The sequence below is a fragment of the Homalodisca vitripennis genome, chromosome 3 (assembly GCF_021130785.1).
Source record: "Homalodisca vitripennis isolate AUS2020 chromosome 3, UT_GWSS_2.1, whole genome shotgun sequence".
NCBI lineage: Eukaryota > Metazoa > Arthropoda > Insecta > Hemiptera > Cicadellidae > Homalodisca > Homalodisca vitripennis.
This window is the reverse complement of record NC_060209.1, coordinates 106,507,950-106,535,000: the sequence shown is the minus strand read 5'-3', so window position 1 is coordinate 106,535,000 and position 27,051 is coordinate 106,507,950. Positions and strand designations below refer to the sequence as shown.

Sequence of the window (27,051 nt, the reverse complement as noted above, 5' to 3'; positions counted from 1 at the left end):
CTACACTACTAGGGTTATGTTCTAAGCAGACTTAGAAATAAACCTAAGATATTTAATGATACCACGGTTTTTATTTTATAAACAGTTAAAAAAAGTTCAATTATGCTTAAAATTAGTACAAACTTATAAGTATTTTATGAAGATTGAAGAGGATGAAATACACTAAATAATTTCTCAACTTACCTTACTCCCTAACGTGTAGACCGGAAAGACCGAAATCACAGATATGTCATGACCACAGAATAAAAATACCAACAGGAAAACGTACTTAAAAGTCAAAGAAGTAAACAATATTAGTAAAGAGGAAAAAGTTATGCACAATATATATGTATATAATAGATTTATAGTTCAAAATATGTTTTATGTTTTTATTTTTATACAGATCAGTGGATTTATTGACTTCACTCAGTTTCTTAATAATGTTTATTATATTTTATACTCATAAGATTAATTTCATTATTGAATAGTAAAAAACTGAAACTGTCATCTTCCACTACAATTCCGTGACCATGCGAAATTATAAGACATCCAGAGTGTTTTGTAAAGTAAACACTGAAGGAGCAATTTTTCCATATGTGGATGGTTATTTCCCCTGTATTTTGATGGCGATTCTCAATGTATTTGACGATAGCTTTTCTTATTTTAAAAGAAAAAATACAATAAGAGACACTTCCTAACATAAAAATTAGGCTTTATGCAAAATGTCAAATCCATATTGTGATTCTGTTTTCGAGCCATTGTGCGGATAGATAGACAGAAGAGAAATGTTGCCCGCACTTTTTATGGACAGGCTTTGCTAACACTCAACCAATAAGCCAAATCCACTGACTCACGAAATCTACGAAACCACACAACGGTTTACAAATATATTGGTACACTCTTCTTTCGTCTTACCTCATGTGCGAAAGAAATAATCGGGTTTGAACGGCTCACTACCCAACTGGGGAAATTTACAATGTTTTTAATAACAACGTTATCGTATCAAAAATTGTTCAATCATTAAAGTTACCATTAGAACTTACATGAATCATGAGTGCGTGTGCACACTCTCAAGACGAGTTCTTTTGCAAGTTTTTCACTACAATGTTCATTTATTTTTAACGGATCAACCATTACAATATTTTGTAAAAAAATTCTTCAAAAGACTGCGTTGTAGAGATGTAGGAAACAAAACACGATAAAAAAATAAGAAGAATACATATTAACAACATTGATAGAAAGGAACATCGATATATAATACTAAATTAACAGCAGAAAAGAAGAAATATGAGTAAAATAGTACAATATATAAATATTACTATTTCCAAGCGTATGGTGAAATTTTTGCTTTATACATTTTTGCTTGGAAATAGTGATGGCTTTTAAAGCCTCATCAAAATACATAACTTAAAGAAGTACTTCGAACACATGCCTAAACGGGACAAGGTACGTTCAGGATGTATGTGGTGATAACTGGTTATTGAATTGTTTGCTGATGACCTCTCAAGCCATCTAGTACCGTACTGTATATAGCGTAGAGTCTTCTGAAGGAAGCATAAGTAGCGCAGATAAGTCATTGTGCTCTGGTTATTAGGATCATTATCTTTGAATCCTTATCGTAGGGCTACTGACTGCGTAGGAAGTAGTTACCGATGGTTTTGCAAAGAGTGCCTTAAATCGTGAGCCAGAAGGAATTTTGAAGTTTATTCTCTGTAGAATAGCTGCACAATAGGACGATTACCATTAAGAGTATGTAAAATCGAAAGAAATAGGGTAATATACAATATCATTCAATGCTTGAAGTTTATTTTTGACAATGGAAAGGTTGTGAAGGAAGCAGGAGTTTTCAGCACATTTGCCACCGTTCAGTGATACAAAACAGTATCATTACGTATTGAGATATGCAGTCTGAACATACCAGAGCGTTGACCTCAACAAGTATGGAACCACAACAGTAATTTCGTGTGTGTACTCTATGCATACTAACTCTAAAACATGCACTTAATAAAACTATAATACACTAATTATTATAACTGAACTATAGAATAGGACTGCAATAACCTGCCAACCAAATAGAACTCGTAAATGAAAACCGGCCAAAGGTAAATGAAATCTTACTGCAGGAACAAGATAGCAAAAAAGGAGGCAATGGGCCACTTTTATTATTGGTTTGTTCCAGACGAACTTCTTAAAACCATATTGTGACTTCCTATTGGTTTATTACAAATTTCTAATCTGTTTGATACTTTAGGTTTTCCTGTTAATTAATTTTTTTTTCAGAATTAGTAACCACAGGGGCCTAATTTCAACTGATGGTTGGTTGATCGGTTGATTTGTCAATTTAATGTAGCCTATAAAGCCCCATTTAATATCTTTTTTAAGAAAAGAAGTTTCTTGTGTGTTATGTTAGCTACATCCTATTTCAAATGATGGTCTTCGGACCAACAAATTTGGACTTATCTGTTAGCCACTTTCTCGTGTTTTCTTTGTGTTCTTTTATCCTTACGTTTAGTGGTCGTTTTGTCTCGCCTATGTACTCGCTATTGCAAAAATATTTTATTACAGTATTCAGAATCCTGTGTGCCATTGTTTTTGTCATTTCAACTTTGTCAAAGAGCGTTGCGTGTTTTAAACGCGGCTATAATGTTGCATTTTCGACCTACTCATTTAATTATCTCCAATAAACCCGGCACATAAGGGATTAACATAAACGAAAATTTATCACCATTCTGATTAGTGAAATTTGAAATACTATTTACAAAAACGGTGACTACATCTAAGCAACCAAAAGCCCTACGACAAGGATTCATAGAAAAAGATGCTTGCAACCAGAGCACATGGACTTCATCTGCACTTCTCATGTTTCCTTCAGAAGACTATACGTAATATGCAGTACGAGATTGAAACGTAGTGTCACTGATTGTTTTGTATCACTGAATGATGACAAATATCTGGAAAGATCATATTTCCTTTATCATTCACTGAACTCAATACTCTTCATAACTACTATTGGATACTGAGTAAGTATGGATTGAAATTTTACAATGTTTACTTACAATCATGAATGTAATGTTGATCGATAGTATCCTCATTTTAACCCACGATATTAAGGGCAGTAGGAAAAATCAGGGTGAGAAAACGTTAGCTAAGCGTTAGCGAAGCCTATGATTTTCAGGATTCTTCAGAAAATTCAATTTCTGTCTGTCTGTTTCCCCCCCCCCCATGATATCTCTAGAGCTAACTGAGCTATAGACTTGAGATTTTTAAGGAAACTTTATGCGTACATAAGCAACATTGAGTTCAATGACGGTATATGTCACTTCAAGAGATTTAGCTGAGCGTTAGCGAACATTTTAACATGTGACATAGAAACACTAATAGTAGTCTAATGAAATAAGCTATAGACTTTAAATTTTGCATAAAAACTCAGTGAAGCTTGTTACACGCTGTGTGGTGTACTCCTGTTTTTTGTAATGACTATTAGAGAGTCTTGTGATGTATAGGTCCAGAAAGACATCAGCATAAAGGTTCTTTTCAATTCTATAGCTGTAACCGCAACGGACGAAGCTTCAAAGGCCTTTAGTTTAATATATTTCGTAGAATCAAAACTATCCAGTGTTATTTACTATTATATCTATCTGGTAATAACGTTTTGTTATATTATTTGCAATTAACAGTATTAAAAACGTAATTAATTTATAGCGTATAAATTCGTTTAAAAGCCATATGCTTATATTTAAATTTACGTAAATGTTAGTGGACTATAATTTTTTGCAGCACGACTCTTGTGGTAATAGTATATTGTGCCCACCCTCGATGCATAATTTTATATAGTATCTTACCGTTTGTCTAGTATTTTGTAAACTATTATGTGTATGACTGAAGGCACCCACTTCAGCCTCTTTAGTTTGTCAGCAGGAGCGCTGCATTCGCTGCCTCCCATTTATCAATACAGCTTCTGCTGTTGTGTGGTAAGGGTGTTTCGATCTTCGTGCCGGTGTGTATTTTGTGTCATAGTGATTTTCTGACTTTCTACTTCTATCGTAGGGGGCTTCCGGGTCCGAAATTTCGTAAGTACACTTAAAAATGCATTTTATCAAAATTTTTAGAGCAATCTTGTTTATATAATAAAATCCTGTTTTACACTTAAGAGTAATTGCCCTGTCATGGGTGGCAACCAACCCCCTTTTTTATCCTTGATAATAAGATCATAAACTTGTATTTATTACTAAAAGTGATGTTAATTTGTTGGAATAAACTAAAGTTTATTGTAACGATAGATTTTGTTAAAGAATTAGGAGCTGTAATGATTTTTGTGAATTCTTACACAACTGAAAAAATATATTTTGGCTCTTCTGACAATATTTATTTCTTACATTTTATGGTATATACTCTACATAAAATTATAATGCACCGCATTATTACAGCTTACATATATTTACTTTTTTAGTTAGTAATCACTGTTTTAATTAGTGAAAAATAAAAGAACAATTTTTCACTTCTATATTATTTCTTTTTGTAGTTGGGAAGAGATACATTTGAAGTATACCAAAAATATATACTAAAAAATTATTAAAAATACATTACAAATATTTTTGCATAGGAAAATGTATGACATACATTTGTAAATGTTGTGGTGACAGTATTTTTCTCTTTGAACCTTAAACAGGTTTGTCAAAATTTGCCTTAAAACATTATGTGCTTTATCAAGTAATTTATATTGGAGGAGATAATAGATTTTCAAGAATTTTAATATTAATTAATAATTTTTACATTATTTTACTGTGTTATTTTTAAATTATTGTGGAGTACAAGCTATAAATGAACCAAAAAGTATGGTTTTATAACCATAATATATTTTTAAAAAATGGAATCATTTTGAGCTTCCTTATTTTTAAAACTCAGAGCTCTGCACTTAAAAGAAGTGCCAAGTGGAGTGGGGTGTACTTTCCAAAACATGTTGAAAAATATTTAAATTCTCTATGGATACTTATTCTTTTACAACCACAGTACTTAAATGTAGTATGGTATGAAATCAATTTTACATTGCATGCATTTTGAATATTAAATCTCGATTGGATAGTAGTAGTTAGTTACTTCCAGTAATTTTAAGATCAGAACAGAAATTTATGATGTACTAGTGATGAGTTTAGTTGTTTTATATATATATATATATATATATATATATAAAAATCTACTCAGTAGTAACACTAACTATATATATATATATATATATATAGTTAGTGTTACTACTGAGTAGTTTTGGAACTATGGTATAAACCCTTTCGAACGTAGAATATTATTCATATAATTAGAATGTTGTATGTACACATTTTAATATTATATCATTTATATAATATATTAATTTGATTAATAAATATCAACCTAATTTTAAGGTTGATTGGTAGAGAGGGCTTGATAACCCTAACTCCGCCTCTTTAATAAAGGCATTTTTCATTTTAATTTTATATATATATATATATATATATATATATATATAAACGATTTTTATTTGAGATAATATTGTTCTTTTAATTGTATATTATTTTTTTATATATTTGAAACTAAACAATCCAATAAAATATTATTTCGTTATTTGTAATTCATTCAATTATGCATACAAATATTGGATTGTTTGATATTAAATAAATGGAAAAGATATAAATAGTGTAATTTATAATATTATGTTTTTAAAAACTGTTTGATCGGAATCAGGCTTTTTATAAAACGAGTATCGTAGAAATCTTAAAAATCAAATAAAAAACTGTAACTCTTTGGTTATTGCTCTCTGTTTATCTAGTAGTTACTCACATCTTGCATAAAATTAAAGTTAGATAATTTTATTTACTACAAGCGATTCAGGGGTATTTCCAACATGGACAGTGATTCATTCAAGAAACTAAATATAATACAGTAGTTTAGTTCATGTTATTTATCACTTCATAGTTGAAAGGAGCAAACTTAATTTCTCATTCTTAAGAAAATGCTGAGAATATTTGAACAAAACGTTGTTTTATGAAAGATATTTAAGAATGTTTTCAAAGTTTTTGTTAACATTTTCTAAACTATGTACATTTAATTTATAACACTCAATAAGAAAAAGAGATAATACTTAAACATACCTATGACAAAATTATGGGTTGATTCCCACACCCTCCTCCCAAGAAAATGAAATTCTAGATACTCTTTTTGTTACTTTGGTCCTTGATTATAAACCCTTCTGAATATAGGAATAATTCAGAAAGATTCATAATCAAGACTTTTGTACAGGTATGTTTCATTGCTTTATGGCTTGTTTTATTTTGTTTGTTACATGTTTGTACATGTCTGCACATTAGAAGTTAGTATTATTATGTACTACAGTTAATACATTTAATTTTGATTCCATGAAAACAATATAATGATACATCTTCAAAAACTAGACTACCGGTATTGTTAGTATTTTTGTATTTGTATGGTCTGATTACTGAAACATGTTATTTATATTTTATTAATGAGAAAGAATATACATTAAAATTGAATTGGTCACATTAGAATACATTTTTAAGGATTTAATTTGTTTAACATTGATCATCATGTTTTTGCACTCAGGCTACACATCTATTTAATAATAAAAAAAAAAAAAACTGAAGCAATTGACAGATTCAGGAAAATATATTTTTAATTTGATATCTTATCTAGTTATATTTGTCAAACATATCATTTTTAAATATTGGATATTTTGATTATATTATGCTACTGGAATGTCAATTATTTTAAAAACATTGTATAATATGTCAATGAATATTTTCAGATCCAAAGAGAAATATAAGAAACATTTTTTACTTAACTGTTAAGTGAATATCTAGAGATAATTTGAGTTTTAAAAATCTAATTGCATTATCAGATTCATAAAGAAACAGTATTTGGTTAATCTTCTTTATACTACTTTCAAGTAGGCTGGGTTTTAAACTATTCCTGTACTCTGTCAATGGGAAATTGCCAGTACTATAATAGTGTCAGTGAGTCATTGACACTTTGCAGATTTGCACTATAATACATAATAAAAAAATTTAGTAATTAATTTAAATAACACATTCATTAATAACAAAGTCCAAATGTGAATCAAGGACGTATTCTGGTCCAAGGGATCCGACCCCCCCAAATTTTGAATATTTTCAAATTTTTAGTATACGATTATATTATTATTTAAATAATTCAGTAGTACTGACATATACTGCTGAAAGATCGTTCTCAACAATGAAAGGAGTTAAGAACTTTTTAAGAAAAAAAAATGGGGCAGTACTCTCTGTCCACTACAGGGAAATATCAGTTATCTCAACTTCCCCCCCCCCCCAATTATTCCTTGTTAGTTCTTGATGTGAATACATCCTCTTGTGTAAACTTAATATATTGTTGTATTTTTCTACTATTTATTCAATGCATAATGTTATTAATACAATGAAGAAGTTTAAATTTGTGTTCGATTTTTGTTGTGTCACAGTTGTGGCAGCTTATAAAGAGACACTTTTCACTAGTAATGTACTATTGTCATCACAGATGGTGCCAACAACCAATTCTCAAATCATTAATTTCTTCCAAGTCAACCTTGTTTTTAAAGGACCTAATGGGAGTACCCAAATTATTTTCAAGAGTATAAAGAATTGAAAAGTCCCAACATTTTTTACAACAGACTGCTGGTGGGGGAATTTGTTAAAATAGGAAAATAATACAAATTTAATGAATCATTTTTCTTTCAGCATTTATAGAAATTTCCCTATTATCAGAGAAACAGTATAAACATGGCTAGAATACGGATAGTATTAAGTGCATGGACAGAAAATGGTGCTAAAAATATTTGTATTTGATATAGCTATGTAGAAACCAGTAGGTTGTATACCAGTTTTTTTTTTTTTTTTTTTTTTTTTTTTTTTTTTTTTTTTTTTTTTTTTGTTTAAAAGCTCCTTATGTGGACAAAGAATAGGTCCTTTTAATAGCCATATGTTTAATTTAAAAAAGAACTTATGTATATGAGTAATTGTATAAAATGTTTATGTACTTTGTATAAAATATTATCAGGATGCCACTCTATCCCTTTTCTCTTTTTTTATTGGGTTATGTAAGTAGGTAATTACATTTTACGTATTATAAAATATTAAAAGTTAAAGTTGACATTTACGAGCGCTCACGTGAGCTGAGTTTGAATTTAGGTACTGTCTCAAGGGGTGGTTTTATTTTTCCGCCATCAGGGCAGGGAGGCATCACCGAAGCCCCGCACTGAGGGCCAGGGGCATTTCCGATTGTAGTTTCACGAGCTTATATCACGTTCCAGATTGTCCAACTTTTTCGTGATCTGAGGTCGGGAAAGTACCCATCGGAAATGCCCTGGCCATTAGTGCAGGCTTCAGTGGCGCCTTCCCGCACTTCTGGCGGAAAAAGAAAAGTATTCCTCGAGGTAGTACCCAAATTCAAGGTCAGATCACGTGAGCGCTCGTAAAGGTCAACTACTTAACTGTGGTGCTACTGGTGAAATATTGATAATATCTTAATTTAAACCACCTTAAAATGCGTAATAACAAGTAGTAGATAGAGATAAGAGTGGCCTTCTCCACCACAAACGTACATTTGGGTTCACCGCTATGATAAGTTAATGAATATAGGCTAATTAAAAAAAACACGTAAAATGCATATAATATATTTTTAAATTTTTAAACTGTAAATTATTTTGTAAGTTGGAAAGTTTTACAACATGACTCGTCAGTACGAAGAGCGGAAAATTATGTAATGATTCAGAAAAAAGTTGCAATAATTGCTAACGCACCTACATGTCAGTGCAGCAAGGCGTTTACGTCGGGCAGATCCCCGGGAAACGATGCGCGATTGTTAATTAGAAGTTGGCTCCATGCGAGCAGAACTACTGGCGGAATGATGAATCATGTTTTGTGGAGACACTTCCAATGAATAAGACGATATACATGTACTGTAATTATCCAGGACGAACGTGTAGCCTGGCTTCCCCTCGCTACCTGCTGTGTATTCATCCACGAGTACAATCAATTTTGTCCACTTTGTGTCACTTGGTCTGTCCATCATTTTATCGTAAAGGGAGTCATTTGAAGAGTCAATCAACTTACTACAAAATATAATCAATTCATCATGATGACAAATCAAGAATAATCGTGGAGGCGATGAAATATTTATTTTATTTTAGGAAGGAATGCGAGAACTAGATATAAACATTTAGAAACGGATTGTAAAAACCAAAATATAATGTTCAGATAACGCAAGATGTAAGTAAACAGATTCACTTCAATTAGCGGATAAAGAAAGCCATATATCAACTTTCAAAAACCATAAGGCGTGTTGTTGAATATTAATCAACCAAAACATAATCTCATACTTACTGGTGTACTTAACGTAATCTACATGCGACGTATTGCACGCCACTCCGTTAACTTATGGCGTTGCACAGGTAACTCGTCGATTGGCGCAAAGTTGTTGTCTAATCGCAGTTTGCTATTACGTGTAACTAGCAAAATTCTTTTTTGTCAGGCACCAAAATCCATTCTATGATCATAATCGTTTTTAAGTCACTCAATACTTAATTACGCATGAATATTTTAATGAAAAATGTATTTGTTTAGGGGTACTTATGAAAGTAATGGTTTATTCATCTTGTATTTAAAAGTTAAGATCTATCATTTTCATTAAAGAATACTGGATCCAATTATAAATATTTGTATTTTAGCGAGAGAAAAGAGAGGGTCCGAGGGAACATTGCTCTTGTTAGCTTAGTTATTTTACCATTTTGTTATAGATAATCTAAAACACCGTTATTAAATGTGGCTGTTCAGATCACTAGGTGCATTTGAATCCGGAACCCAAATTACAGTTTTGGGTTCTAGACCTGTCGATTTAGCCACGAGAAATTAGGACTTGATCTCCTAATACTAATCGATACCTAATTCTATCGAGTACCTACTGGTATATTTTTACATATTCAAACTGAAGGAAGCTCCTCAAACAAGCTCCTGAAAATGTTGGGCTTCCCCATATTTCTAGACAATTATTGTTGAAAATGGCTAATTTTATTTACATGTTTTTCACTTTATTTAGTTTTGCCACACTTAATTGAGAAACCTAAACTTCTTACAGTACAGTATATTTTTGTAACTGTATTATAGTATTAAAGTCTTATCATAATAAATTCCCTAGGGGGAGATTCTGAAAATTATCTAGAGCTGAGTAGATAAAACAAAACCTACAGTATTTAAGCTAGTTACGGCTGTTGTTATATTCCTTACCCATTGTAATTCTCTGGAATGTTGCAATTCTGTGTAATTGGCTCTTGACTGTTTCACCTCTTTACGGCCATTTTTATTACCCATAACGAGCGACGCTGGCTGTGTTGAATTTAACCTTGTGAAGGTCAAACTCACACGTTTGAATGGTATGGAATGGTATATTTTTTACCACTCATAGTATATGTATATATATATCTTTATCTTTTATATATAAGTATTTACATTCTGATCTAAACAGATTTACGCCAAATTCAAAAGTACGAATTATATTGTGTTATTATTATTTTTAAACGTCAACAACTATGGGCGGGGAATCCCCAAAACTTCTTTGCGGGAATGTCAAAATTGTTATTAACATTTAGACAGTTTGTTATTAGGTATTTCTCCTTTTGTTTGTTTAATTTATTCAGTGTACGTTCATACTGTGTACTTGAAAAAGTACACAACGCAATTACAAATTACAACAAATATTGTACAGTCAATAATCGTAGTCCCCTCTTTTAAAAAATGATCTAAGTGAATATATTTTGTGCTATATAATTAAATATTCTATTTTTACATTGTCGCAAATCCAAAAGTAAACAATCCATTCAAGTTTGTATAGATGTTTGTGTAGATATTGGCACAATGAAATACTGACTCAGTTACTGGTGGCTTGTTACTGAATGTACCTTTCATTACTTGTGTTGCGTAAGCCTTCGCACTGTTATAAAAAACTCCAATTTGACGAAACTTTAACCAAAGTCACACACTGCAGATAGTTACTACTGCATCAATAACCTGTTCGGAGTTCGTAAGTTCCTAAAACCAAACGGGGCTTTGTGTTTTAGGCTTTGTGTTTAACATGTTGCGTGTAGATTCTCTCACCTCTTTAAGAGGGAAAATTCGTTAAGATTTTGGGATAATATTAAACTGCCAAGATCTAGCCTCCATAGATGGAGTCCAGGAACTGCAACATAGTACGTTAGAACAGTCGGGATGGGTGTGGTGGGGTTCGGTGAAATCTTAAGCGTATTCCTGACGCTTAAGATTTCATTATATTCACGTGTCATACTGATATTTCATAAATTCATTCGAGATTTCTTTAATAAACGCCCTGATGTTGGAAGTAAGTAACATTGTAATTACGTAAAGTTCCTCACTCATTGATCCTTTAATTATGCAGGTTTTAGTCCATAGATGTGGCAGCGGCCTAAGACTGTGTTCTCTGTTCCAGGTCGCGCGAGCCGCCGCGAGTGAAGTGAGTGCTCTTGTTGTTCTATAGCGCCTCCGTGTATGTGAGTGTTCATAGACAAAGTGTCACTATGAAGCGCTCTACTGTGCTTCTTTTTCTTCTGCTCTCCGTTTCCATGGGTAAGTCCTCTACTTTTCTGTCATAGCAAGTTGATTTTATTATGCCTGTATTTTTTAGGTTAGGATTGGAGAATCTGTGCAGTTCACTGTGTAAACATGTGTCAACATGTTGTCTCCAACTAAACTGTTTTCGTATTTTATTCTTGAAATACATTGAACCTCATACGAGGTGTATTCAAAAAGTATCCGGATTGCCGTTATTAAAAAGAAGGTTTTACTTGCGGCTTTAAAGTTTATTTTCCTTCAGAGTAGTTCCCTCCTAAAGCCACGCTCAGTTTGCTGAGCGACTTTCCTACTGCTCGAAGCAGGTTTTGAAATAGGTGTCCTTCCAACTAACATTTGATTTGGTGAACAAAAAAGTCAATTAATATTCAGAGTACGCTAATTGATTAGATTTTGAACAGCCAAGTTTCTTTTTGCTGAATTGAAAGCAATTTGAAAATACTTTGCAGAAACAGTAAAATCTAAATCGGTCACAACCAGATCAACTGTACCAATAAAAAATCTCAAATTGTCACCGATTTCTTCAACAGTTAATCGGTTGTCTTCCGCCACTAATTCCTGTGCGTTTTCAAAGTTTCCTTCACTTTGATCCGTTATGTCGTGAGCCTTTCACACCATTCGTCACTCTCACAATCTTCTCTTAAAACGTTTATACCAGTCAAAAACGTGCGTGCGACTCGAACAATCAACTCTAAAAGTACGTAATGACTTGTCATAAGTCTCTGTACAAGTACATTCAAGCATTTGACAAAATGAGATACAGATACTTTTGATTTTTTTGACGTAGTAAAATGCGAAACGACTGAAAACAAAGTGATGTTACGGACGCAGATTCACCAAACCTTGTAATGAGTCACTTAGAATACAAAGTTCAACTCCGTCAACCAAGTTTCATCGTTTTGAAATGCTTAACGGTGGAGATGTCTAAATATACTAATCCGGTTGTCACCTTGATTGGACTTCATATATCACTTCGTTTGTAGAGATAAAGATGGGTGTTTTATCATTTAGTTCCGGACGGCCTTTTACACTATAGTTTTATACAAATAAGCGTGTTTCACACACAACATTGAAATATAGATTGCACTGTGACTATAAGAGATGTATGTAATTTTGTTCAAGTTATGATTGGTCACTATTTGATAACTTAATTTCCGTCTTGAAATAATCACTGAGTATACAGTTTCCGCTTGTAGTATGAATCATTGTTTTATATCTCCGCCTGGTGACTAGTCCACCGCCTACCAAACATATGTCTTCCTCCGGTCATTATAGTAGCAGGGGGAGGGTAGAGGGCTACAAAGCAATCAATTTCTGACTCATACTACAGGTACTTCACTGGAGAATGGACTCAGTTATATCTAAATGTAGTTTTTTGTCCATTCTGATATCTTGGTTTATCAAAAGAGTTTTTGGAAAGAGTTAGGATCTTTCAGAATAATACTAACAGCAACACATTAATTTTTTAAGTCTGACGTCTTCATTTCAACGGCATGTTATTGATATCACAGTGTGTAAACAATTAAAGACGTATATGGAATCGCAATCAAGTTTAACGGACGATTAGTTAAGCTTGGCCAGTCGTAGCGACTATAGAGAAGTAGTCTCCCAAGACACGACTCCACGACTTTGGCAAGTGTTCAAGTTTTGAGGACCCACGCTCCAGCGAAGCGCGGGAAGACCGGTCCGCCATATTTACTCTCGGGCGTTGTCAAGTTATCAAGTTGGTCTTGGCCTGTTATATTGTGAGAGAAAAGTGTCAACGGGACTAATGCGATTAGTTGCATACCTCTGTGGGTGTTAAGTTCAGTAGGTATTACAAAAAAATATTTAAAATTTTTTGATTTCAAAATTGTTTACTTGTGCTTCTTTACGCAGATAAAATTATTTGTATTCTTTTATAGGTAATCTTGTTTGAAAACAATTATTATAGCATATTATGAACTTTATTGGAAATATTAAAAAATCGACTAGTTTCCATGTGTACATTAGATAAGTAACAATAACCCATAGGGGTTCTTATTTTTTTCCGTTGTCACTTTTGAGTGTTTTGGGATATGTAACCTTGAAGACTGTATATATTAACTAGCTTCTCTGATTACTGTAGTTGTAATAACAAGTGTAGTGACAGTGTTAAATATACACTTATACGCATCTACTCCTTATCGTAGAAATGAAAATGTGCAGAATAAAGTGATTTATAAACATTTTCTTCTAGGTCGTCTCTTTTTTTGATAAAAAAAAGGAGAATATAAATAAGAAACAGAGTTTATTCGATTTGGTTTGATCCATATTTCTGGCATTATTTAATGACACTGAAATCTGCAGCCACGGTAGGGTAGATTAAATCACCTCTTTTCACCCCCTCCGTATCCAGACAGGCCATCTGCCCGGCTCCCATCCCACTGAACAGCTGTTGTCCAGGTAGACCTGAGTCTAGCGCAGCTATTCTTTCTTAGTGCAGGCCACGTCTTTCTTCACGCTTAGCCCAATTTTTTGTACTTTTGATGTGAATAGGGATGGTTGTCACGTATTATTGAGACAAAGAAAACAAAGTCCTTTGAGATATTGAGTTGCAATTTTGTTTCACGGCCTCAAATAAGTTTGTAACCCAATAGTATAAGTTTTGGAGACTGTAAGTAACTTTTAACTGTAACCTAGTTCAGTTTTTAGATATCAATCAGCCTGCACGCTTCATGACCTCAGTACCGTATTGTTGTAGACTGCTCGTGTAAGGCTTTGTTGGTTGGTGACGTCGAGTTGTTAACTTCAGGTTTACCATTCCATTCGCGTGACGATGCATCAACAGCCTTTATACGTTCTAACCACGCAACGGCGTAATTCTCTTAATTCGATCGGCGTGTGAATTTTAGCGTAGGGAACATATGCATTCCATATGCATGTTTAGGGTAGTTAGGCTCCGATTGTGTGCGTCTGACATAGCAGATGACGTTACACAATAAAATAAAGATAATAAGAGTTGGAAAAAACGATAGTTTTGAAGTAAATTAGTACGTTTTTTTATTCCTCAGTAGTTCTTTAAACCACACTCTTTAATACAAACAGTTTATTCAAACTCCCTAGGCCTAGATCGATCCATCTATATTGGTAACATGGATAAAGTAAACATTGCCCTAGAGTTCTGTTTGTCGATTATCTATTATATAAAAATGAAACTGTTCGTGTGTGTAACAGCATCACTCACAAACGGCTGGACGGATTCGCCTAATTTTTTTTTTTAATTTGTTCGTCTTGATCTGTAGAAGGTTATAGGATACTTTTTATCCCTTTCCCGATTCAGGATTCCGCCCCACTGGTTACAGAAATACCCGTAAGAAATGCATTGCAGCAAACATATGTTATTAAGTGAAAGAGTCTTTTCAAATTTTTAATCAGCTGTTCTTTGTAAACATATATAATGCGACAAAAAATATATTTATATATAATTTAATTACTACACTTATAGTTTTAAAGCATAGAGTAAGCTTAAGAGAAACGACAAATTTTGTTTAAACTGTTTCTGCAATCACTGTTAAACATAGACTTTACTATCCAGATAATACAATTCAAATTTGACGTAAAAATTCACCTTTAACTGCAATATTTATTTAATATAAACCATGCTCATGCTTGATCAGAAGAGCAATGCAGATATCATAATTACTATCTTACGTTGGCTACAAATATAAAGAATGTTATAAAATCAACCTTAGTTGTTTTTTTTTGACAGAAGTATCAGGAATGTGGTACATACCTTCATAATGCGCCCAAGAAGCTCACGAAGGAACGACTATCAATTATCTCAGCAATGTTTAGAATGTGATAGAAAATGAATAAGTGAATATAGTGTACTGTTTTCAACGGGAAATTGCGTGCGAAGCCGCGGGAAACTTATTGAAATGCGCAGCGAAGCGCGCCGGGTCCGCTAGTAATTGTTAAAACCTTTTCCAAAGCCAAAGATGTTTTCATGGTGGGGGTGTCGATGTGTATTTGCGCTTCCGGGAGATTTATAAATGCTATTTGGCATCGCACGCGATCTTGAAGCCGTATTGAAGCTGTGAAAGAGAAGCCATCCATAGTTTCCTATGAACATTTTAAGATTGGTTATTTAAAGTGCTAATTCCATAAAATAATTATTGTTTGGATTAGAATTTGTGTTCACTAGTAAACAAACTCAGATGCGAGAAAATAGCAGTGCGTTGAGAACTCTTACACATAAAACATGTCCAAGACCCATAATAATGGCCCATTTACGAAGGTAACCCTATCCTCGCTTCAAGTACGTCACTACACACGTTGTATGCGGGCACACACCCGCATTACGAGAGTGGGTAGGACCACCTCTACACAGCCTCCAAGATCAATGGTGGCAGTTAATGACGAACATATGTCGTCCACGGCCTGTTGGATCTTTACAGTCTTAACTGTTGGCGAGTAAGAGGTGTCGTTAGTTAAGGGAGATTCTTTATTTTGTCACCATATTATGTTGCTGAAACTATATAGAAATATATTATAGATATCAAAAATTAAGATTCTAGATTTCTCTGCAGTGTCTTAGGGCCATTGGCCTACAATGGCATCAACTAGATTTTTGAATCCCTGTGTATTTTAACATTTAATACATTTTAGACGTCGGCTATACGTTTAATTATAAAATGCGCCTTAACCAATAAACCTTTTATTCTAAGCGCTGGACATCCTTGAAAGTTATTTTTTGAGATTGAGAAGAAGTGCATTACCGCCTTGGAGAGCAAGGGCGTCAATCCTACACCTCAGCCTCGCCCCTAGCGGTAAAAATACTCTCGGAATTGCTTGAAGGGGAGTTAAGCTTCATGCTCTGACATGGATTGTTGCACGTCTTCTTCCAGATTTACAACCACTTGACAAGTACAACACCCACTACCATACTATTATCACTGACAAGGGCGATGAAAACCTAATCCCTCTTTCAAATACAGTACTTTGTTTCATTCTTCTTACCCTCCCAAATCTTCATAGAATCACGGATTTTTAAATCGTTCATAATTCATTGTTGAATCCCAAGTAGTTGAGTGCCAAAATCAGTTCAGTCGTTCATTAAAGCCTGTTTCACATTGGTATTGAAAATGATTAGGCCATAAACAATATGCGGATAACTACTATGACGTCATTTATTGACTCGACAGATACTGATACTCGAAGACATCAAAACCACACCACACACAATTGGAACTGCACAGAAATGTTCCAGTTCCCTTATAATATTTAGCTATGCTCGGATGTTACGTATATTTAACTTCTTATTGTTTGGTTCACATGCTTCCAAAATATGGTTAGCGTTTGGTTTTACAAAATTCAGCTCACATTAAAATGTAGGTGATCTGCGTAATTCTCAATTCACAATGGGCGTGTAAAATAATGAATGCAACTTTGGTTAGTGGCGTAAGTAACGGAGGGGGATAAGGTGGATAGAATTCCTCCCCCAAATCCTAAAATTATATAAAAAGTTATAATGGCAATCCAAATTGTTTTAAATCCAACCGGTAAATGTCTTATTTTGAATGAACCCTTTGTAATTTGTTTAAATTTAAATGCACTAATATTTATTCTTAGTATAAATCCTCCCGGTGGGTGGTGTGCTTTTCTGTCAAAGTAATTTCCTAAAAAGTCCAGTCGTAATTTACTGGTCACTGGTAAACATAATTTAGTCTATGACTTGGACAACCTACTTACTTTTTATTTATATTAACGAATACGTTTAGAGGGATTGTATATTATAATGAAGTGATTATTTTTTTGTTAGTTCGTACCGTACGAATGACAAGCTTTTCGTGGTAAATAGAGAGGCGGAGAAGAAGCGCCATCACGCCCCACAATAGTCACAGAAAGAAAAGATTTATCACTTCGAACTTTGCCTCATTAACGAGCAATTCCTTATCTGGCACTATCGATTTCTCCGGCTCGTTAGAAACGGGAAAGGTGCTCTCCTCTTCTTTCGGGGCCACGGCATCTCGGTGTTTACATCTGCTGCCACCAGCTGTCCGCTAAACTTAGCCCGCGGCTGTGGCGATCTGAGCGCAATCTGCCGGCGGCGGGCGCGGAGTTGGCGCCTACCAGCTCCACTATACAGCTGGTTCTGGAGGTTATGTCACATGTCCCAGTCTGCAGTGTATTTGATGGTTAGGAGCGCCAAATTTAGTTCCGCCACGACTGCTTTGGCAAATGTCCTCGGTTTTGATTGGTTTACAGATTTACAGCCCCGGCTTCCTGTGTGGTTCGATTGTGTATGGGTTTTCGCGCGTCGATATTGGAGATGCCGGTTTTGTGGCATTTTCAAAAATGAACGTAATGTTTGGTCTGTCATAAGTTGACTAGTTCCAGTAGGACATATCAATCATTACTCTTTGAAAATACTCTCTTAAATTGTATAAGACGTTCTTTCTTCGCTAAGTGAATTTCGAATTCACACTAAACGTTTTTACGGGAATAAGCTCCAAACCATTTGAAAATTTGTATAAACCTCTCTGGGAATCGAACCAATGACCTCTCGGTTAGAGTCGTAGCCTTATCTCTAAGCTATAGTAATGTCTGTGGTCCTGTATTGTCTACATTACTTTTCCGAATATTTGTTTGATCTGAATGAATTTCAGCCTGGTTTTTAGAAGTTCAGTACCAGTATTAAACTGTATCAGTTGACGTTTTTATAATATGTCCTTACATTTACCTTAAAAAGGGAGTTTCTTAATCACCCTTGTATTTAAACTCACTTCCACCAAGAATACAAAGCAGAAAATGAAAAACACCCTTGTATTTATCATATTTACTTGTGCTTGTTTAATTTTTTATTAAAACCCCTTCCCTATGTGGTATATCTTAGAAGATGATTTTATTATTTGTAATTAATAGTTATTAATAGTAAAATAATAATTAATAATAAAAATTATGAATATACTACCCGTTATTTTCTTTTTTAGTCGTTCATATTTTCTGTCTCGTTTATTGCACAACTTTCATGACTGCATCATAAATATCGTGGATGTATTCCTAAAATTAACAAGGTAGTGCTTTGCACCACCTAATTCATAACTAATATCTTAAAGTAACCCACAATAATCGTTGCTACCATAGTAACTTTAAAACATAATTTTTCTAATCTCTATAATAACGTTACATTTACCATAAATTTATTTTCTAAACACACAGACTCAATAGCTCACTCTTAATATATGAAGTAATAAATCAGTACTATTGTGTGTAACATAAAGTATTTTTAACTCTTTCAATCTGAGCTTTCTAGAACTTCTTCTGAGTTCTCCGTTTTCCATTTACCCCTCTGTTTACTTAAATACCTCTTAAAATCGATTGATGGCTTCTTCAGTCGTAAGCTACTTGTTTGGTCGTGTTGACCAAGAACAAACAGTCGAAGATGAATCAGACGGAGAGTCTTACGATTGACTGAAAATCTTAAATTAAAACTCAACTAGATTTTTGTATTAAAACTTAGTTTTCTATTCGTAATTACTGCGTAATATTCTTTCAGCCAGTAGTCACCTTTTTATTTATGTAAGGTGATGAATTAAGAGATCACGAATTGTTGAAGTCAATATAACGTTAAAGGTGGAGAATAGAGCCATTTATAAGCCATATCGACACACGTGCAAGTACAGTTTAAGTAATAGATTTTTTCTTATATTATCGACATAGTTTTATTTGTTCTGTATTATTTTTGCTTTTTAAGCAAGAAGCGTCTCTTCATGAGGATAATCGCTATAAAATAAATAACATTCACGTTCTCGCTTGCAGAGCCTTCTTTCAAATTTCGTTTTATCCACTGCAACGAAGTGCAGTTTTTAATTTCTTCCTTCCCATCGAAAACTGAGAAACGTTGTTGAAACGCTGTGAGACGATATTAACTAGTAACTAGATAAAATCACGAAATCGGAGTTCCTTTACTTGTGAGGACTAAAATAAATATAATTTGTAACAATATGTTAGTTGCTCACATGCTAATAATTTGTAATACAATTTAATCTCTTATATGTGTCTTTAGTATTATTAGTTGTGGAAATTAGCGTTTTTACGCGGAATTATTTGTTACAAACAAAATTGTCTGGGAGGTTGGACTTTACTTATGCACCAGAAATAGTTGGGATCGAGTGTCTAGAGATGATGAAATTTTGGAACAATTAAATAGTCTAAAGTCAATAGCTTAAATTTGAACAACTTAGTTCTTGGTTGTGCTTTAGGCCTTACTGTTCTGGAAGTAATACAGTAAGATCAAACTCAAGTATTCTCAGTGGCGTAGCCAACGGAGTTAAAGGGGTTATAACCTCCCCCATCACCCTGAAAACTTATAAGTACGCCTCAAAATATAATAAAAAAGTAAAAAATATTAAAAATGTTTTCAGAGTTGTAGCAACCAAACATATGTGACAAGATAATTTATTCTTGACATAATTCACAATAATACCGGTTTGGTAGGATTTTGTTGCATATCTTTATTCACATAACCCGATAAACCTCCCTCCTTTTGAAAACCTACCCTTAGGCCTATGCATGATCCCGTGACAAAAATGTGAATTTATACTCCCTTTTTGTGACAGCCGTTTGAAATGGTTTAAGACGACTGCCAGGTACTATTTACAAAATATTAGCGCTCTTTTTTATCGTACCCTCAGCTCCCCCATCCCATTTTCCGTATGGTTCAGCGAGATTTAGGATGTCCACATAACGCGGTACAAGTCACTACGTGGGGGAGGGGGGGGGGTGATTTAGGGGTGCAAGGGTAGGGGGTGTTGTGGAATCCTGCGTAACGACGTTGACTCATATCGCCGCGTATTGATCCACGCGCCCTCACGTAGAGTTACGGCCGGCGATATTGGCCGCTCGGGGGAGAAACTCGGCTAACTGAGAGTTATGGAGGATTTTCACAACTGGAAACTTGTTTTTTTTCTTTGCGGCTGCCGTAAATTGTTTTATTTCTTGGTTTCCCCCTTCTGCGGGCCTTGAATAGGTGAAATTAGAGCTACTTTTTTATGTAATGTAGAATTGTCTGACGAAATGAAATCTTTAACTTCTTAATTCGAAAATGCAATTTCTCAATAAGTACAAGCACGTAGCAACTTGTCTAACAACAACAAAGCGATTTAAATTTATCGAGAAAGTCATAGTTGACGAGTTCGAGTTTTTTAATTGAAGATGGTGATAAAACAATATACTGATAACGTCAAACATAAATTTAGTATAGTACGTAATAGTAATTATTCATGTCAGATAGAGCTAATGGCGGCGTATTTGATGACTTTTTCTCGAAACGTTGTTTAGAGTTATTTAATTCTAAAGAAAATTGAGAAATAAATAAAGAATAGTGATATTAAACGACATGGGTGTACGCCTATGAGTTTATGTTATTTGACAACACCTACTTTTAAGTTGAATGCTTCCCTGTCCCGTAGTCTGGTAGTCACGAGTATATTTGACTGTAGTCTCGTACGAGTGTTTATCTCGGCAGTTGGTCGAGGCACTGTATTAGAGATACAATATAAAGTTGTCTTCAAAGTTTGAATTATTGGAGGTGTCAATAGTTCCGACCATTTTGAAGGCTGACCTCCTTCATTTTTATTTTTGCGATTTACTGATAGTTTGTATCTGCAATTGCAATGTTCTCAGAAGTAATGAATAAATAATGCCATAATACGCCGTCACCAGGACTCTACACATAAATAAGGCCGCTACGGACTTTAAGGCCTGAGCGTAATTTGGAGCGTGGCTGATGTGAATATAACTCGTCAAACCTTGAACAAACTAAATTTCAAGGAATTTCCAGGAATAGATTTCTTCTAGTGAAATATCGCTCAAAATAGTGGACTCGGTATTACATTGGCCATACCCGAAGTCTACCAAGCAGAGCCAGAACGTCATATTTGGAATAGTTTGGTTTTATATTGAAGCTGTGTAAATTTTGGACATACACCTTGTTAGCAACAAATGCGTTTGTGACATAACAAAAATTGAAATAAAGAGTCGTATCATATAGTCTAGAATTCTTCTGGGGGGAATAATGATTTAATGCCAGTGACGCAGAGTAGAAAGAATATCGGACTGATATGATCATTAAGGAATAATTCGATGGTTCATTTAAATTGAGTTACAGACGCTATTTGAAAATTGGACAACTTTGGAAATAAACTAAGTTTTAAAGAAGGGCATGCCTCGAATGCCATGGGACTCCAATTTTACAAAATGTATGGCTGACCTTTTAGATGCCGCTTTTGAAAAATTAGGTTACTTAATATTTTTGTTGTTATGGAAAAACTTTTGAAATTTTACTTACATTTTGGATAGTAATATGAGTTCCTCTTGAAATCCGATTTACTGCGGTCATCTTATATACGTTATTCTGGTAGACTGTGAACCATTGTATTCTGATATTACATTATTGTTAAATTTCTAACTGGTGCTCTTTGGTTAAGAGAAAATGTTCAAAATTGTCACATTTCTTTTGAAGTGAAACGTTGAGGAGAGCGAGATTGTCTGGCCTTTTGTCTTCTGATCCAGAAACTGTTTCTTTCCCGCGGTTGTCTGAAATCGTTGTATTGACCACAGGCACCACGAGATGAGGAAGGTTGGGGTTTTGGGTAACAATTCGAGGTTAAAAGCCCCAGTAAGTTGGTTAATTGTTTGATGGATTGGTGGTTTTGTCACTACAATTATTAGTGTTGGTGCTGCAATTAAGAAAGGATGTAATCCTGGCTAGTCAAGTCGTGTCATTAATAATTTGAATTTTTTGGAATATTACTTTGTTTTAAACTAGAGAAATTCACATTGTGATGACGATAAATTTTAAATTTTGAGTTTAAAATTGAACACCAACTGCTTCTATGTACACGTATATGTGTTTTGAATTGGGACATATACGATCTTCTATTTCTAAAAAAGGTCTGAAAAATTGAGATTCATTGGTAGTGAGAGCTGGACGTTTTGGTAAAACAATCTCAATGGAAATAGGTTTGGAATCTTGCGTTTTGTTTATTTTTTTGCCAGTTTTGTTCTTAGGTAAGAAAAAAAATATAAGGAATAATAATTGATACAATTCCTAAAATTCCGTGTAAACATAAAAACGTCGTAATAACGTTAATTTATGATGGTTACGTGATTTGCTGTTGACTAAAGAAAACTTTCTCAGCAGATCATTTATACGCAATAAACCTCTCTATCGGAAGGAGAAAGGGAGGCTGTATGCGATCGTTGAAGGAGCGGTTTCCTATCTCGCTTCTCAATTTGAAAAACTTCTTCCACCTTCTCGTATTTCTAAATCGTCTCCCCTCTAAAGCGTCGTTTGCAATGCATTGTCGTACATGTTTATTCATAAACTCCGACGGTTTGAAGAGAGTTCGGTTCGACGTTAGACTTTCAGAGAGCGCTCGCTAGGCTGTGGGCGAAAAATGCAAGATGTTTTGTTGAAGCAAAGCGTAACAATTACTTGTATCGTACGTTATTAAAGTTTTTAAACTGTCATTTGTATGAAAAATAACACTTACTAGTTTTAAAACTGAACTCTCGGATAGAGATTGTGGTATACCGGTAAAGTAGATTTATGAGGAAGTGGATTGCGCCTCATTAAAAATGAAACATTCCGTCACAACGCCGCAGCGTATGATAGGAATGTCACTATCGGTCTGTTTCCAGGGAAGATATGAGGTGGTGTGTGTGGGTAGAATCCTGTTGGTGGAATGTCCTGTCGCCAACCCACAGATTGTGGTGACCTAGTCCGAATACCTATCTAGCTGTACACTGCTTAATATTTTCTGGCGAGAATTATTTTGCGTTCCATTGTAACTGTTTTATTTTCTTCAATCTTATTTTCAGAAATTGTTATCTCTGATGTATCTGCTCGCGTGTAAAAGTACGCTCCTAGTTAATATTTCCGCCGTATCTTGTTTGTACCTCGGTGAATTGCTACAGAAGCCCCTTCTGCAACTTTAACTAATCTTGAAGTCGCGGTCAGTAGTCTAGTAAAGTGCTACAGAGAACGACCTGTCATTGATCAAAACCACTTAACGTAGGCTACAGTATTGTAATATATTCACCTTCAAAAGATTCGGTTTTAATGCTAACGTTAAAGTTGATTTTTTAAACAAGCACTGCCCTTTTGGCTGAAATAAAGCGTGATATTTGTCTCTTTTAGCAGATCCGCAGTGCCATATTGTAAAACTGATTACTAACTGATAAAACTTTAATGACCAATTTGAGGATATTTGTTATACATGCTCGTATAACATATGTGTTTTAGTTTATCAAACACATGATGTTATCATTAATACTGAATTGTGATCGAAATTTATTACGAAATAACCTACGTGTTTGTTCATTCTTATTCGCTTTACCAACAATATACTTCTTTGTACTGCTCTGTAAAATTCTTACATATCTCGATAATTTCACCGTGAAAAGATAGAATGCTTCCTTCTACCAAAACACTTTACAAAGTAAAACAGTTTTACATTGGATCAGCCGCTCTTGAATACTCACTGTAAAATCAATAGCGTCATGCTTCTGCCTCCTGTATCGGAACCCTTGGCCCTGTCTTCAACGGAAGTCCAAATTCGCTCCCCTCACGCCAGCCCTTCAATTTATTTACCGCCCCCTCACTCGTTAATCACTGCATTGATAAGGTCTCACATTGTTGTAGATTCAGCGAATATCGGGCTTCAAGGTCGAGTTACTCCTTTACTTATTATTACTTTTACTATTATTATTCTGTAGTTGGAAGGTAATTATAGCATTTCTGTGTCGGCCGTCTGTCGGATTCTCCACTTACTTTGAAGAACACTTATTGGTAATTGATTTCGTTATAATTTTGCTCATCTAGAAAGAACTCAACCAACTTAGGTTAGGTCTTCAACTTAAGAAGAACATGTGTTGATGTAGATCGTTTAGTGTATATACACTAAATAATCTACAATAATCTAATAATCTGTAATATATTTACATACAGATTTCTCCTTGACCTTCATATGAATCAGATAATGTAAATGGCATCATGGTGTAATCGCATCTATAGCAAGTCGTTGTGAATCACAAAACATGACTGTAAGCGATTTCCTTATCAGTAATAAGAATTTGACAAGCTATGAAGCCATATCCAGAGATAAACTACATAAAAGTCTTGTCGTCGCGTTGTCATATACGAACATATCTTCAATGATAAAACAGCTGAAGTACAGTCACGTGCTTGAAGGTGGATGACCCGCGGTGACAGACAGTGACTATACGTCAGTGTCAGCTGTAAACGCATCCTTTTCTACATTACCCAGGAAGCAATCAACTACTTGGGACATTAGAAATGTCTTGAGACATGATTCTGATGAACTTATGTGTCTTTGATGACTAAGGGTAGAACATTTTGGAAATAGATTTCACCAAGCAAGGTTTTAAAGAATGTAATGATAATAGTAACATTATCTTCGAACACGCGTTAAAACAAGTTATAACTTTTGGCTTCCACTCGACGAATGTGCGTGTACATTGTACCTTACATGCGATGACAAGTCTATTGTTCCATGTGTCAAGATGAGTGCGTGAACGATTTTAAGTGTCTGTCTCTGTTCGTGGAACCGATTATATTACTCTAACCACCGCCTACATAATGGCCAGGCATTGTTCCATTCCTGCATTCCTCTCGGCAGGCGTGACTGACAATCGTTCCTTGAGTCACCTGGTCCGCATCCCGCTTTCCTCGGTTGGCACGCGCTGATGAAACCGTAATTTTCCCTTGCTGGTAATTTGGATGTTTCATAGCGGTGACAGGCTTGTCATGGTAGTGTAGATTTATATTTTTGCGAGCTGGCAACGTTTTGTATTTAACATACCATTCTTTTTTGCAAAAAATAGCCTTCATCAACATGTGTGCATCACATTCCTCAAGTACAATTCAGTATCATAGCCCTTGTCCTGGATATAAGGTTGAATTTTATCAGTCGCAGGCCTTGTAGAAAGAACACAAAAATATGTCTCCAGAGTTAATCATAAACTTAGGTTCAAAATGTAATTCAAAATGTGTAATTTAAAACATAAAGCTCAGATTACCATCTCTACGCTGGGGTGGGTCAGGGGTAGCTAATATAGTATAATAGTAATATATTTCAACTTATATTGTGATGCTGTATATAGTTTGTGTATTTAAGTATATTGCTCTAGTTTGAGCTGTCGCTTTGTACTATTTTCATTAGTAGAGTTTAATCCTTTGTCAACTGAAATCTCTCATCAGAAACTAGCTCGGGCTTGTTGAAAATCATCTCTTTATGTCTAGGTGCAAAAATATGTCCAGATTTGCGCAGTCTGATACCAAAATACTTTTTCAACTTAACACCCTTTCATAGAGAAATCAAATTTATAAAGACGTTCAAGAAATATTGGAATATTCAGTAAGAAATAGATCTAGGTAATATACAACAGAATCTTGGTAATCTTTTCGAGAGTATTTTGTACAAATATGAACTTACCTACCGCTTGAAATCTCTTTTATAAGAACATTTATCTATGAAGATAAACAAAAGTATAATGGATAAATAAACTCAGCCTAATTAATGGAAACTGTCGTTTGTGAAATAATGTACAGTCGGTGTATAAATGTTGTAAAACAATAATAAATAAAAGAAACATATGTATCACGTCTGCGCACTCGCTGTCCGAGACTAAACTTCCTAAACTTCATTAAATTAACAACCTTTCAGAATAAACAAACGCACAACAAAACGTAAAATTTACATTAATTTTGTGTACATATTTTTCATAAAATCACTTGCCATTGTAAAGCTCTTATTTTGTAATATCAAAGGCCACAAAAATGTCAGTAATAATAAAAACACATTGTTATTTATACGTTGAGGATTACTGAATCTGCACTTGCCAACAGAGTTGTCGATCATTGCTTATGTCTGTAGAACTCCAAATTAATCTTTGAACCTTTATTATTAACATGACTTTGTTTTAATATAAAATGTTTGCTATTGTGTGGGACGAGCGCGGCGAAATCAATTTCCGACCGCAGACTAAAGAAAGATGTACCTTTCTTTGGTCTGTGATTTACATCTCAGATGTTGGCGTAGAATGAAAGGCTTGACCAAATCTGAAGTAGCCCCAGGCCGATAATCCGAGACTCCTGCATACTAGATTCTGATATCTGACTCTGCCACTTCAAGAACTCGTGATTACAACTTATAAGTGACTAGGTTAAGTACTTTATTCCGCGTTCGATTTTGAAATTGTTACCGAATAGTGGTTGGTTTAGTGAATTAATTAATTTCAAAATTAAGTAATTCTTGTTACGTGCTTTTGATTGGCGTTTGTCTCCTCGCCTCACAATCTTCTCTACCTTGACCCATAAAAAAGTTCGTAATACAATTTTTGGACGGTTGCTTTCTTCAGCTCTAAACAAGTGACTTTCTAGCGC

General features: G+C 34.3%; 2 protein-coding genes across 42 annotated transcripts in view; one reads left to right on the top strand and one right to left on the bottom strand.

Annotated features, from left to right (window-relative positions):
• LOC124357277 (60S ribosomal protein L9) overlaps nt 1-266 on the bottom strand; it is a 12,989-nt gene extending 12,723 nt beyond the window's left edge. The window contains exon 1 of the mRNA XM_046808918.1: nt 184-266. The gene's annotated coding sequence lies outside the window, so the exon portion shown is untranslated. The remainder of the gene's footprint in view (nt 1-183) is intronic.
• A 3,636-nt stretch (nt 267-3,902) lies between these two features.
• LOC124357275 (Down syndrome cell adhesion molecule-like protein Dscam2) overlaps nt 3,903-27,051 on the top strand; it is a 231,198-nt gene continuing 208,049 nt past the window's right edge. For all 41 annotated transcript variants that reach the window (XR_006921931.1, XM_046808888.1, XM_046808894.1 and 38 more), the window contains exons 1-2: nt 3,903-4,049; nt 11,479-11,615. Coding sequence is in view for 40 of the 41 variants with exons in the window: in XM_046808888.1 (XP_046664844.1) it covers nt 11,567-11,615 (49 nt within the window). In the remaining variant the exon portion in view is untranslated. The remainder of the gene's footprint in view (nt 4,050-11,478; nt 11,616-27,051) is intronic.